At 36.4% G+C, this 14,796-nt stretch overlaps 2 protein-coding genes across 4 annotated transcripts in view; one reads left to right on the top strand and one right to left on the bottom strand.

The window, feature by feature from the left end:
- The window catches only part of LOC137005273 (protein EVI2B), a 2,820-nt gene extending 266 nt beyond the window's left edge, over positions 1–2,554 (bottom strand). The window contains exons 1-2 of the mRNA XM_067366104.1: positions 2,457–2,554; positions 1–2,140 (exon numbers count right to left, since the gene is read on the bottom strand). The exon at positions 1–2,140 is cut by the window's left edge and continues 266 nt beyond it. Of these exons, the coding sequence (XP_067222205.1) occupies positions 589–2,140; positions 2,457–2,476 (1,572 nt within the window). The 5' untranslated portion in view covers positions 2,477–2,554 and the 3' untranslated portion in view covers positions 1–588. The remainder of the gene's footprint in view (positions 2,141–2,456) is intronic.
- The window catches only part of nf1a (neurofibromin 1a), an 88,221-nt gene that overhangs the window by 51,401 nt on the left and 22,024 nt on the right, over positions 1–14,796 (top strand). For 2 of the 3 annotated variants that reach the window (XM_067366097.1, XM_067366094.1), the window contains exons 36-42: positions 5,504–5,936; positions 7,910–8,250; positions 8,602–8,804; positions 9,692–9,885; positions 10,099–10,239; positions 11,584–11,863; positions 12,569–12,783. In XM_067366097.1, coding sequence (XP_067222198.1) covers positions 5,504–5,936; positions 7,910–8,250; positions 8,602–8,804; positions 9,692–9,885; positions 10,099–10,239; positions 11,584–11,863; positions 12,569–12,783 — 1,807 coding nt within the window. Of the gene's footprint in view, positions 1–5,503; positions 5,937–7,909; positions 8,251–8,601; positions 8,810–9,691; positions 9,886–10,098; positions 10,240–11,583; positions 11,864–12,568; positions 12,784–14,796 lie in introns of those variants that run through there. The other variant, XM_067366095.1, reaches the window with a different exon arrangement.

The raw sequence follows: 14,796 nt of genomic DNA, 5'->3' as shown, positions 1-14,796 counted from the left end.
TGAAGCTCAAACATGCACCCAGTGGCTTTAGCAGTGCAGTAATTAATTAGAAATCTGGCCATCGTGGTTAAATTCACTCTTTAGTTTATACCCTTGAAGCAGTACATGAGGAATAGTACAGCCTTGACCAAGACTTGAAACACCATAACATGCTGATTTTAACTTTTAATGAGACATTTTGTCATTGTATAGTAGATTGCTTTTCAAACCGCTAAAATGACTAATCTTTAGCCTTTGACTAACCTTTAGCATATATACACATTTAAAATATACAGGCTCTGTCTTTAAGCAGAAAGTCATGGTCAGCAATTGTGACATAACTACAGTCTAATGAATAATAAAATAACGCAATCTCTTCAAATGTTTTGAAATATGTGTTTCAATACATCAGTGCAGGAAAGAAAGCGGCACCTGTTGAGCAGTCTTCTTTTTAGAGTCTTGAACAAGCACAGAAGGTTGTTAATCCTTTGCAAAAAGAAAAAAAAGGTCTTTGCATTTTTTGACTTTTAGAAAGCAGATATGAGTGTGTTGGTTATCTCGTTTTGAGTGGTTTGTAGAGGCGGAAGCAGAGAAGATTGTTACGTGCGATTAGGGCAGAGGTGGAGCAGGTGGAACAATCCCCCCATCTGATGTTTGCAAAGGACCTGCTTCTTCTGAAAGGGAATCAAGATCTATAGACACTAAAGTTGGAGGTTTAACTGTAGTGTCCGTGCCAGAAGATGGAAAGAGAGTGAGGTCATCAGTCTGCTTTGATACTTTGCCCTCCATTACAGGTTCTTGTGCACTTCCTGACACAGATGTTTTGGTGTCCAGAGAATCCACGGATGCTTGACCTTCCTGGATTTCATTTTCCTTCTTCTCAGTTGAGTCTTGAGCAACTGTTGGCTTCCCGTTAGGGGCTTGGACCTCATCTGGATTTTGTCTGCCAAATGTGCTTCCTTGCAGGATGTCCCCCATTAGAACTTCCTCACTTGTGTTCCTCCCGAGCGTCAGGTGTTTGGAGAGCCGTTGGGGTAGGTATCTGGAAATAGACACCTGGTTAAAGCTTTGTCTGTTGATGGTCTCAGACTCATCCGTATTTGGCAAGTTCGGTTGAACGTCGCCATCCAGAAACGGTGAGGGTCCAGCCCATTCAGGATTTTCAAGCCGCTTTCTCTGCATTTTGCGCTTCCTTAACAAGATAAATAAGATCACTATGAACATCAAGACAAAAGTGGTACCGATCACAGCTGCCACAGCAGGACCTGGGTTTGCTTGCTGGGTACCATTTGATGGAGGGGAAATTTGCTTTTTGGTGGTTTTCTCAGTGCTCATCAACTTCGTTGGCTTAATCATGGATGAAGTCTTAAGGTCAGGACCTCGAGTGCTTGTCCACTTGTCTGTGACGACTCCCCTCTTTGTGGTTTTCATACCATTGGTGCTTACAGTCTTGTTGAAATCTGTTGCCGTTGTTATTGCGGAAGTGTGGGCATGAGTCATTGGGTTTGGTTGGTCTGTAGTCTCCATTGTGGGCTGGATTGTATGAACGTCTCCATTTGTATTATTCTTGTTGCCTTCCAATACTGTTTCATTTGCTTGCGCACCATGGAGTTCAATGAAATGAGAAGTATTTGTTTCCTGAGTGGCTTCCTGTGTCTCCATTGGTCCTCTGCTTGTCTTTTCTCGCAAAACATCTGTCCTTGTGGCACTGGGTGGTTCAGTCGAGACATTAGATTCTGTAGCATTCTCTATTTGCAAAAGAGATGTATGCGGTCTGCGGGAGCCTTCTGTCGGTTTTTGTAGTTCCTTTTGTGGAGTCGTTACCTCTTCCTGTATTATTTGCCCTTCAGATTGTGCTGCCGTAGTAAAGTTGTTTTCGCTGTCACGTATGTTCCTGCTCTTACTCTTATTTGATGCATCGTCTTCTCCGTTGTGTATCCTCAGCCCGATGCCTCGCTGCGTCTGAGCACTTCTTGAAAGTGAAACCACGTTGTTTGTACCAGAATCAGTAGTGTAGGTTATCTGCCCTGATGCAGCGTCTGCTGCGTTTGTTACGTCTGTATTCTTATGGCTGGTTGTTAAATTTCCGTTTAGGCTCCATGGTAGAGAGAAGAGGAAGACAAGTGTGCAAAAAGTAGTCCTCATAGTGTCCTTTGAGAACCTTGCCAAAAAGAGACATTTTTGCACATAAGACTCAACAGACCGTTTTATCTCCTAAATTCTTAAATGCCACAAGCAATATGCTCAGATTAAAACTTTTATATTTATCTTTTTAATAAAAAAGTGAGTACTTGATGGCTGAAAATGAATTTAGCTAAAAGTCAAGACTGGAGAACTAGTAATATTTTGTAGTATCATGTAGTTTCTTTAAATGTAAAAAAATAAAAAAATAAATACAAATTAAAGTTTTTGTTGTGCAATGTCAATTAATATAATCATTGGCTTATGCTAGACAAAACAGCAGAATGTAATCTTACCCAGGCATCCTCTGAAGCATTAGTTAAAGACTGAAGTATATTCTGATGAATACGGAACTGTCACTTCACTTGACAGGAAACGAAGCTGTGAAATGGCTGCATTTGTTTCTGCTAATAGCAGAGTTTTTTTTTCCTGAGGAAAGAATCTGTGGTAACAGATTGTGTGAAACCGTAGCACGTTTTTCTACTTAAAGTCTCATCTCAGGATATTAGGCTTTTTTTTGAAGTTTGTTTTGGAGCATTGCTTATCATTTTGTAAAAGAAAGAGCTATTATCTTCACATAATTATCTTCACATAATTAATATATATATATATATATATATATATATATATATATATATATATATATATATATATATATATATATATATATATATATATAATATGAAGATAAGAACGTAGAACAGAAGTCGTATAAAGGGAAATGATCTTTTTTTTTTTGTAATCTTGGAAAGTTTCTTTTAATGAACACCTACCTTTCAACCACCAATAACATGTAACTACCTTAGCAGTATCATCTTTGCAGTGATTTTGCACTGCAAGCAACACTTCAGGAAATTTCAAAATCATATTGTAAATAAGAAACTGAACAAGAATTTTATCATTAGCGTTGAATTTTATTTTATTTTATTTTTTATTGATGTCAGAGTTCTGAGATAACACAAACTTAAGGAATGCTCATTATTATAGGATCTGGAAAGTTGAATGGCATTGCTTTGCTTAGTTTAAAGCTGAAGTGCGTGATTTCTGCAGTCCCTGCTTTACAGGTAGTCATCTATAACTAAGTGTGCCATTCATAGGTTGATAGATCCAAACTGTTTGACTGACCAATGGTAGATAAATGTTTCAAAAAGTAATTACTTTTGCACTGCAGTGGCATAGAAATGAAACCTACACTTGTCCTGTTATACACAGTTGTCTATAGGGTTACCTATTTGGGTTTTTATTTACAGCGAATGTGCTCATTGGTATCGGAGTAGATGCTGCTACTGATCATATTTAAAAAAAAAAAAAAAAATAGCCAAAGTGTGACACAAAGCTGAGGTTAAATAACAGTTTCACAATATATAATACACCAATATTTCATTTACTTATTGTCCTTGTCATCTTCACTAAACAGATCTCCAGAGCTGATTGAGAACTGCTTTGACCTCATCTGTGAAAAGGTCAAAGTTTTCTATTTACTGACCCATCAAATTCATCAAATATTACAAGAAATTTCCTTTTTAACAGGATAAGCAGATAATTGTAGTTAGTTAAACAATTCTCAAATTCTGTAAGACCACTTGTAACTGCACTTTTGTTAGCTTAATTTTTTTATTGCAGTAGTTGAACTGTTGAAGCATTTATTTAAAAAAGAGAAATAAAATGTCAATTTTGCCTGACATCAGAGCCCAGCATTAAAAAACAAAAAAACTCTTATACTTTACACCATCAGAGGCATGTTTTCCAAACTTATGGGATCTATGCATGAATCCCTAGAGGTTGAGCTCTGCATGGTTGTCGGGACATTCTCCGAATCGGTGGCTGCGTTAGAAGTGTTGATGTACTGGCTTGGCCCTGCCGCACCATCTTGGACCTCTTCTTCCTCACCATCGGTCTTTACGTCCTCCAGTAGAACGCTGGTTTCGCATGGGCCCACAATTCCTCCCTCTCTTCTCTCGGTACCCCAATAGCCTGTTCCACTCACCAGATCCGCATTGCTACGGGATGGACGAGGGGTCCGGTGACGACGTTTCAGCCTGGAGATGGTACATGCCAACACTATGGTGGAGGTTAGAAGGATCAGGATGACGCCACCAGCAGTGGCAGTCGCTATAAATGCTAACTGGGCGTCAATAAAGCAGCTGATCTCGGAGGCACCAGTTGCAGGCAAAGTCGGCGTCGCAAATGAAATGTTGAGGTCTTCTTGCTCTTGGATAGTGGTGGTGTACATGAGATGTTCTGTGGTCTGCATTGTCATTGTATTTTGAGATCTATGTAACAAAAAAAGTACCATTATTCAGTAGAACATGTTCTTTTGAATATTCTGTGGTAGTTGATTGAACTTTTCAGTACAGTACTTTTCACAGGCATGATGCAATGTTTACTTTTATTTAACAAGAACACTTTAAAATAATAAGTGACAGTAAAGACATTTTATAATGTTAAAAAAAAATTTCTAATAAAAAAAAAAACATATTAGGAAAAATTCCGGACAAAATAACATTTAAAAACTATTTTAAATTGTTTTACTGTTTTTACTGTGTTTTGATCAAATAAATGCAGCCTTGGTGGGCATAAGAGACTTCTTTCAAAAACATTCAAAATCATACTGACCCTAAATTTTTGAATGGTAGTGCAAATAATTTAAAACACCTCACTGTAATTTTAATAGGTGTATAGGTGTATATGGATTTAAAAAACTCCAAATATTGTTACAATACCTTTTTATTTAGGGCTGTTTAGCCACTTAAACAGTATTATAAAAAGATTAACAAAGGTTAATGAGTAGTTTGTTTTCCTCCTTTCTGTTTTCCAAACTCTCAATTACACATTAGCTTTAGAGATAATTGGTGTAGTACTTACTAAAGTGGATATAGAAGCTTTCTTACTGGCTTATCCGGAGCGCTGGAAGATGAAGAACAACGACCTGAAGTAATGAGGCTTGATATATATATTACAGTGCAGAACACAATCACTTCCTGTCCCCACGCTTGGTGTTATTTAGGTTTTGTTCAGTTGAGATGCTCTTGACCTGTGGTTATAACAATAGAAAACATGGTTATATTTGAATTACAGGTTTCCATTCTTGTGTAAGCTGTCTGATGTTTGCCATTTAAGGGAAATTGAACAGACAGCTCATGTTTGAAATGTTTTTAATGTTTGAAGTAAAAGTTAGTGCGTTGTTTTTGGCATATATCCTTGAAAATTCAATTATTGCTCCTTTAATTATAGTTTTTTTTTGTGTGCTTTTGGACATCATTTCCACTTCTCAAAGATGTGCGGCCCATCTGCTTTAGAACCAAAAAGATGTAATCTGAACTGTAATTGTTATTTCTCTTAGGTTCAAAACTGGACAAATCAATGGTGACCTTCTGATCTACCACGTCCTGCTGACCCTCAAACCATACTACGCCAAGCACTACGAGATCGTAGTAGACCTCACCCATGTGGGCCCCAGTAACCGCTTCAAGACAGACTTCTTATCCAAGTGGTTTGTGGTCTTTCCAAACTTTGCCTATGAGAATGTGGCTGCCGTGTACATCTACAACTGCAACACCTGGGTGCGAGAGTACACCAAATACCATGAGCGACTACTGACCGGTCTCAAAGGGAGCAAGAAGCTGCTGTTTATCGATTCACCTGCACGTCTAGCCGAACACATCGAACCCGAACAGCAGAAGCTGCCCGCTGCTACCTTGGCATTGGAAGAGGACCTCAAAGTGTTCCATAATGCCCTGAAACTAGCGCATAAGGACACAAAAGTTTCGATCAAGGTAAAAATTTGTAAAACTTAACCTGGATGTTATTTTGAGTTTGTTTAGGTACAAATATATATGCTACATTATTTAGTTACTATGTTCCTTAAAGGGATAGTTCACTAAAAAATGAAAGTTCTGTCATTATTTACTCCCCCTTAAATTATTGTTCCAAAACTGTAGGAATTTCTTTGTTCTGCTGAACCCAAAGGAAGATATTTGGAAGAATGTTTGTATAATAGCAGATCTCGCCACCCATTGACTACCAGAGTATTTTTTTTTTCCTACTATGATAGGCAATAGGGGGTGAGATCTGCTTGGTTACAAGCATTCTTCCAAATATCGTCCTTTGTGTTCAGCAGAACAAAGAAATGTATACAGTTTTAGAACAACTTGAGGGTGAGTAAATGATGACAGAATTTTCATTTTTGGGTGAACTATCACTTTAACTGCTGGACATTTAGGGATGCACCAGTATTAAATCTGAAATAGATTTTCATGTTATGGCCGATAACTGATAGATGTTTAACATTGAAATTCTCTAGTTTTTGTCTAAATAAATTACAATAAAATAAACAATAAAAATGTAAATATAAATAAATAAATTATACAAAAATGTAGGCATCACATTATCGTAATGGACAATATAACAAAAAGGATATTCATTTTGTTATCTGCTAAAGATCAAGATTTACCTACTATGAATTTTTTTATTTTTTTTTAAAGATTAAGTGAGCATAATGGTGCATTCACACCAGACGCGAATGAAGCGGTAAGCGCAAGTGATTTACATTTTAAGTCGATGCAAAGATGCGAATTGACATCCTGCGGCGCGATTCGCACGAATGAAGCGGCGCGAATTGAGCGATTCGGGCGCTTAACGCGTGATTCGCGCGAATCTTGCAAGTTGAAAGATCTGAACTTTGGCGAAATTTCTGCACCGCGTTAACCAATCAGGAGCTTGCTCTAGTTGTGACGTGACGTAGCGAGCTGAGGCAGAAATTCGAAACAACAATGGAGGACAAAATCATCGTCGCTGTACATCTTCATACATTTATAGAAACAGAAATAAAAAGGATTGTGTTTGAAAGAAAGTGAGTGACGAGGTCGGACAATCTGATAAGTTGTAAAAAACGGTCTTTACTCAATTTGAGCTATATATATACATATATTAAGACTACAAGCCAACTAAAGATGACCAATTGAGCTTATTCGCTGTAATTTACAATTATTTCTCCACTGACAAGTTGTGTTTATTCAGAGGAAGTGTGCAGAAAGCAGTGGGAGAGTCTGGGACACATAAAGGAGCGGGAGAGCCCCTCACGCAAATTCGCGTCTGTTGTGAAGGGATTTTCACGCGCGAATGAAGCAAGTAAACTAAAAATGTTCAAGCGCCCAACTACGCGCGAATAGCGTGATTTATTCGCGCAAGTCATGTCTGGTGTGAACGCAGCATTAGATCACAGCAAAGGTAATCTAATTATAAAAACAGAAGAAATGCGCAATTAAATATTCTATACTACCTATACCGATAAGTAAAATCTGTAATATTGGCTGGTAACTGATATGGTACTGATAGTCAAACCAAAAATTATTCAGACAGTTTTGATTATATATATATATAAAAAAAAATAATTATAAACTAGTGGGTGCAGGACACTATAGTTAATTTATTTAAGTGAGGATAGCAAAATAAAGTAAACTTTGACATATTGTACCCAAAAATTCTTCATACAGTGAACTACAAGTAAAATTAATAAAAATTTGGAACCAATAATTATTCAGACACTTTGACCTGACCATGTTTTGCTTAAGTGTTATCTGACATAATTAACATAAATATTTTCTGACCCAGTTTAACTCTGAGATCTTCTCATATTTTATTTCCATTTTTTTTTTCCTATAGTGAATAAACTCTATTAATGAATGAAATGTTCAAGGTGTCTGAATACATTTTGGTTTGACTGTATATCATTGCCCATTCTACCTAGGTGGGATCAACAGCTGTCCAAGTGACCTCGGCCGAACGCACGCGTGTCCTAGGACAGCCCGTTTTCCTGAATGACATATACTACGCTTCAGAGATTGAGGAGATATGCCTGGTGGACGAAAACCAGTTCACTTTGACTATTGCAAACCAGGGCACTCCTCTTACGTTCATGCACCAGGAGTGCGAAGCCATCGTTCAGTCCATCATCCACATCCGGACACGCTGGGAGCTTTCCCAACCAGACTCAATTCCTCAACACACCAAGATCAGGCCTAAAGATGTTCCTGGCACCCTACTCAACATCGCCCTGCTCAACCTGGGAAGCTCTGACCCCAGTCTGAGGTGAGAAACACTGAGCTTGAGTTTTTGGCCGTGCTCAGGCTGTTTTCAGCCCAACAACTTGAGTTTGGCTAACCCGTCCAACGCATCAAGCTGTTGTTGTTGTGACAATGAGACTTTTATTCGCAAGCTTCTGTCTTTGTTGTGGTGAACTGATTAGAAATGCTAATACTGCTGCTTTGTGTCTTCAGTTCAACTGGGGCCATTCTTGATCTTGCCACCCCACAGTTAGAATCATAAACCTGTTATATAAAAATAAAAAAATCACAATAATTCCTACAGATATGGAAACTAACATGATGTTAAAGTAAATTAGTGCTTCTGAAAATGACTTGCTGTTAACTCCTTCAACAGGTCAGCTGCATACAATCTACTTTGTGCCTTAACATGCACCTTCAACCTAAAGATTGAGGGCCAACTCCTGGAAACGTCTGGCTTGTGCATCCCAGCCAACAACACCCTTTTTATTGTGTCCATTAGCAAAACGCTAGCAGCTAACGAACCCCACCTCACTCTGGAGTTCCTGGAAGAGTGCATCTCTGGCTTCAGCAAGTCAAGTTAGTGTCACAAGCAAACAAAAAACACCCATCATTCTGCATACACTATCATTCAATTTTTGGTTACTTTATTTTACGGTGTCCTTATTACTGTGTAATTTAACATTTTAAGTACAGAGTAATGCTAATTTACAACATGTACTTACTATAGGGTTATGGTTAGGATCAGGGTTTGGTTTTGTTAGTTGCATGTTATTATGCATAATTTACTGTTATTACTGTAGTAAATATATGTAACATTTGTAACAAGGACACTGTAAAATAGTGTTACCAATTTTTTTTTTTTAACAGATGCATTAAATTGTTCAAAAGTGGCAGTTAAGACTCTTAATTTTAAAGATTTATTTTTCAAATAAATGTTCTTTTGAACTTTCTATTCATCAAAGAATCATGAAAAAATGTATTATGTCTCAACAAAAATTAAGTGGCACAGCTGTTTTCATTATTGATAATAAGAAGAAATTATTCTTGAGCACCAAATCATCATAATGGAATGATTTCTGAAGGATCATGTGACACTGAAGACTGGAGTAATGATGTTGCAAATTCAGCTTTGCCATCACAATAAATAAATTACATTAAGTAAAAAAAAATATATATATATATATATATATATATATATATATATATATATATATATATATATATATATATATATATATATATATATATATATATATATAATATAATATAATATAATATTACAGTGTAATATACACAATTTCTGTTTTACTGTGTTTTTGATCAAATGAATGTTACCTTGGAGAACATAAATGACGTCTTTCAAAAACAAATCTCACTGATCTTAAACTTTTGAACAATAGTATGATGCAAAATCATTGTTTTTTGAGGAATTTGTTACAAAAATGTCCTTTGTTGGCCTTTAGGTATTGAGCTGAAGCATCTGTGTTTGGAGTATATGACTCCTTGGCTCCGCAATTTGGTGCGTTTTTGTAAACACAATGACGATGCCAAACGACAACGCGTCACGGCTATCCTGGACAAGCTAATCACAATGACCATCAATGAGAAGCAGATGTACCCCTCCATACAGGCAAAGATATGGGGCAGCTTGGGCCAGGTAGGCCCTTCAAACCCTCATAAACATTGATTGAATTTGATTTTACAAACTTATTCCATTCAAAAGGTTTCAAACATTTTCAGCAAACATCTGCTACAACAGACATTACAATGATACATGACTTCAAACTGTAACACCCCTGTATATTTCTACAGTAATTCAAGGAAACTCTGTTACTCAGCAGTTACAGATTGCACCATTTTATATGTATAGATCACAGACTTGCTGGATGTGGTGTTGGATAGCTTCATAAAGACCAGTGCTACTGGAGGTTTGGGATCCATCAAGGCTGAAGTGATGGCTGACACAGCTGTAGCCCTGGCTTCAGGAAATGTCAAATTGGTGTCCAGCAAGGTAAACGTTTACTGCTCAGCTACCACATTGTATTGTAAATCCCTTTCAATATATGTTTTTAATATATTGTTTAATATGATGTTGTTCCTAAGATAACCTAGTAACAGAGCTCTCAGTTAGATATTAAAATATTAAATAATTTAAAATAAATTATTTAAAACATGGAAAATGCAACGGAACCAAAACCAAAATGTAAGCCATTTTTTTCCCCTTCGTACTGTAGTAACAAATATGCAGTCATTTTTTAAGCGCAGATATTATTGCATTACAAATACTTCAATTATTTTGCTTTATATTTGTATGTAAATATGTTTTATTTATTTATTCAGTGAAATCAAGGCCCTGAAACAGCTTCAGTTATATTGTACCAATTTTTGTATAATTTCATACAATTTCAGTTGAAATATGTACTCCTATTTAATATGATACAATATTCAATTATCAGTCAAACGAGTTTTATTTCTTGTTAACATGTCTGCAAAAATCTTGTTTTAGAAAAGGTTTTTTTCTAGCCCATTAACACTCTTTTAAACAGATTTCGACTTACCGCTTAAAGTGTTTCTGGCTCTTCTGTTCCTTAATCATTCCTCTTGTGATCTTATCCAGGCTGACTAGCTCTTCTACCCCACATCTATTATCCTAAGTGTTTGTGCACAAATGCCCAATTTGTACGTGTACGCACAGACAGACAATAGTTAGCTTGCGGGGCAGTCGCTCCTATTATATGGGCAACTGTTAGTCATTACGCTCAATGGACGTCATTGTCAGACACTTGGGCAGAAGGAGAGACACATTTGCGACTCCCATAAGTCTAGTGTCTCGATCTTTATGGTTCTTGATTGACGCAGTAACCTTTAACAGATATGTTCTGCTATTTTAACTAGTTGGACATATTTAGCTGTTTTCCCAAATGCTCAGTAATGTTGAAAAGCCAAATATTGTTTGGTTAGCATGTGCCAGCCACTGCTGATGTCACAGGGAGCAGCACAAGGACAGGCTTTGTCCAGTTGTTGCGTCTGCTTTTCTAAGACTCGTATCGCAGCGGGACTCTGAGGTTAAGTGAGGGACCAAGTATAATCTTATTGAGAGAGCAAATAATGTTTAGGTGCATGTCACCAGAGTGAAAATAAAGGGCACATTGTCTGGATTCTATTTGATGTTTTATGACTTTCTGATTTGAAGTTAGTTTGAAATGATAAATTATGCAAAGAGATATCATTTTGAAAACTTAACCTGCTTCTATGATGTTTGTTTGATTTAGCGTTCAATTAGACTTATTAGTTTTCATTTTCAATGTACATTTGCAATGTAACAACAAAATTGCTTGCTTTATTCGTCTCTCAGGTGATTGGCCGAATGTGTAAGATCATCGATAAGACATGCCTGTCTCCCACCCCCACCCTTGAGCAGCACCTGATGTGGGACGACATCGCCATACTGGCCCGTTACATGCTCATGCTCTCCTTCAACAACTCTCTGGACGTGGCCGCTCATCTGCCCTACCTGTTCCACGTCGTCACCCTACTGGTGGCCACCGGCCCGCTGTCCCTCCGAGCGTCGACGCACGGCCTCGTCATTAACATCATCCACTCGCTCTGCACCTGTTCACAGCTTAACTTCAGTGGTGAGCAAGAAGTCACAGAAACTTAAGATTTTAAGGGTTTTTTCCTCTATATTAAAAATAAATACGAGTTTGGAAATGTTTTAAACATGTAAGGAATGATCAGTTTTTTTTTTTTTTTTTCTTTTCTTTTTTTTTAACTCAAGCTTGAGGACTGCTTATGCCAAGTATGAAATTCTAATAATTTTATCATGAATTGACCATAACCATGTATCATATACCTAACATATGGGGGTATGTCCACACATATTAAATGTTATTAATATTCAGTGTTTGAAATTCCACCTATAAAATTTGTATATTTCTTTATATTTAATAAAATAGGCTTTAATAAAATAGTTAATTTAAATTGTAATAATTAGTGCTGCCAATCGATTAAAAAAATGAAGAATGAAGGTCTGTACTGATGTACAGATGTACTTCTAGGTATGAAATGAGCAATTAAACCGGAATTAATTGTTTGAAAATCTGAATCTGACAAAAAAAAAAAAAAACCTTGTATGAGGAACATTATTGTATATAATGTGTACATAAAAAGTGTTAATTTAGTTAAAAAAAATTGTGCTAACTTGGAAAACTTAATAAATAATAAAATAAATACATAAAAAAAACATTAGGGCATTTTTATAAAAAAAAAAAAGAATATGATTTTAAAAAAAAAAGAAACCTGAGTCTGATTTGTTGCTGTGTTGGTTTTCGCTTCTGCAGAGGAGACTAAACAGGTCCTGCGTCTGAGTCTGACGGAGTTCTCCCTGCCCAAGTTCTACCTGCTGTTCGGCATCAGTAAGGTCAAATCTGCTGCGGTCATAGCCTTCCGCTCCAGCTACAGAGATCGTTCATTCTCTCCCGGCTCCTACGAGAGAGAGACCTTTGCTCTGTCGTCCCTGGAAACAGTTACAGAGGCTCTTTTGGAGATCATGGAGGTCAGTTACCAACATTGTGTATTATAGAATTGAGCCACTTTTTGTTTTGTTTAACTTCTGATGTCATTTTAAAGCTTCTCCAGCACTGTGTTTATTCATTTAAAGGACATATTTTGTGTTTTGTGTAAATGGATCAGCACACACTCACTCAATCTCAGAAACTGAGAAATAAATCTATTTAATATAGTCCTCAGTAGCAGTATTGGTATCGGTGATACTGGCCTTCATTCGTAGTACTTAGTAAAAAATGTGTAAAAATAAGTATTATAATATTAAAATACAGGTATATTAAAATTTTAAATGATATACATATAATTTAATTACAAGGAAATGTGTGATTAATTAGTAATTTGTTTATTTGATTGGCAGCACAAATTATTACATTTTAAATAAACTGTTTATTTGAATATAATTTAAAATGTAATTCTTTAATGTTATGGCAAACCTAATTACTAAATATAGAAGTTAATTGCTAACTTTTATAGGTGGCATTTCAAACATATTTGAAATATTAATACGATTTAATTTATGTTAGAATACAATTAGTATTTTATGTTTTAATACATATTTGACATTAAATCTCCAAATGAATGTAGAAACAACATAATGATGGTATATTTAAAATCTCTGGCTTGCATCTTTTTTATTAAGTGCTGTGAATGAAGGCCAGTATCAGTAGTGTTGCTACTGATGTCTATTAAATTGATTTTTTTTCTCTCTCCCCCTTTCTGGGGATCAAAAAAGATGAACTCTCTGCACTCTACCAACTACTCAGGGTGCATAGGGTCTTGGAAATTACAGTATTGTTGTGATAAAACTGAAAGATCCAAACTCCTTTATCTTATTATTATTAATGTTTTTTACATCTTCATTATGTAACACAACACATATGAAGCAGACATTTTTTTCTATTTGCCGCCTGTTGTGGTAATTATATTTAATGATTCTCTGAAGAAGGCAAATAGCTTAAACGTCTACTTCATATGTGCTGAGCTGCATAATGAAACATATTTAAAAAATGTAATAAGATAAAGGGGTGTGGATCTTTCTTTTCCTTTCTTTCAGATTTTTCTTGATAATGTCAATTTCTGGGGATGAATTGAGTGTGTGTTGATCCATATAAAGGGGAAAGTTATAAGTTTTATAACCACTTACATTCATGTGAAAAAGAAAGGACACCCTATTGAATGATATGGTTTTTTGTAACAGGACATAATAAATCATCTGGTCCTTATCAGGTGTTAAAATTAGGTAAATACAACCTAAGATGAACAACAACACATGACACATTACACTCTGTAACTATTCATTTAACAAAAACTAGGCCAAAATGGAAAAACCATGGGATGGGTGACAAACTGTGTACACCCTTACTGCTTTAATAGGAATTAAGAGGGTAAGTAATGTTCAGGCACTGCTAATCAAATGCCTTTGATTTAACTGATCATCAGCAAGAGTGATCACCTCTATAAAAGCAGACGTTTTGGCAGTTTGCTGGTCTGAGCCTTCAGGTGTGTTAACACAATTCCAAGGTGGAAAGACATCAGCAATGATCTTAGAGAACCAGTTTTGCTGCCATCATTCTGAGACTGGTTATAAGGCCATTTCCAAACAATTTGAAGTCCATTATTCTACTGTAAGGAAAATTATTCACAAATGGAAAACATTCATGACAGTTGCCAGTCTTCACAGGAGTGGACATCCCAGCAAATTCACCCCAAGGTCAGACTGTGCAATGCTCAGAGAAACTGCAAAACACCCAAGAACTACACCTGAGGTTGTACAGGCCTCTGTTAACATGTTAAATGTTAAAGTTCATGGCAGTACAATTGGAGAAAGACCGGACAAGTATGGCATATTTGGAAGGGTTGCCAGGAGAAAGCTTCTTGTCTCTTTAAAAAAAAAACATGGCAGCATGGCTTATGTTTGAAAAGTTGCATCTGAACAAAGATTCCAGTTCTGGAGTGATGTTCTTTGGCAGACGAGACAAAAGTGAAGGTGTTTGGTCATAAT

The sequence above is a fragment of the Chanodichthys erythropterus genome, chromosome 17, assembly GCF_024489055.1.
Source record: "Chanodichthys erythropterus isolate Z2021 chromosome 17, ASM2448905v1, whole genome shotgun sequence".
Lineage (NCBI taxonomy): Eukaryota > Metazoa > Chordata > Actinopteri > Cypriniformes > Xenocyprididae > Chanodichthys > Chanodichthys erythropterus.
The sequence above is the reverse complement of the archived record's forward strand: the minus strand, read 5'-3'. Positions and strand labels throughout refer to the sequence as shown.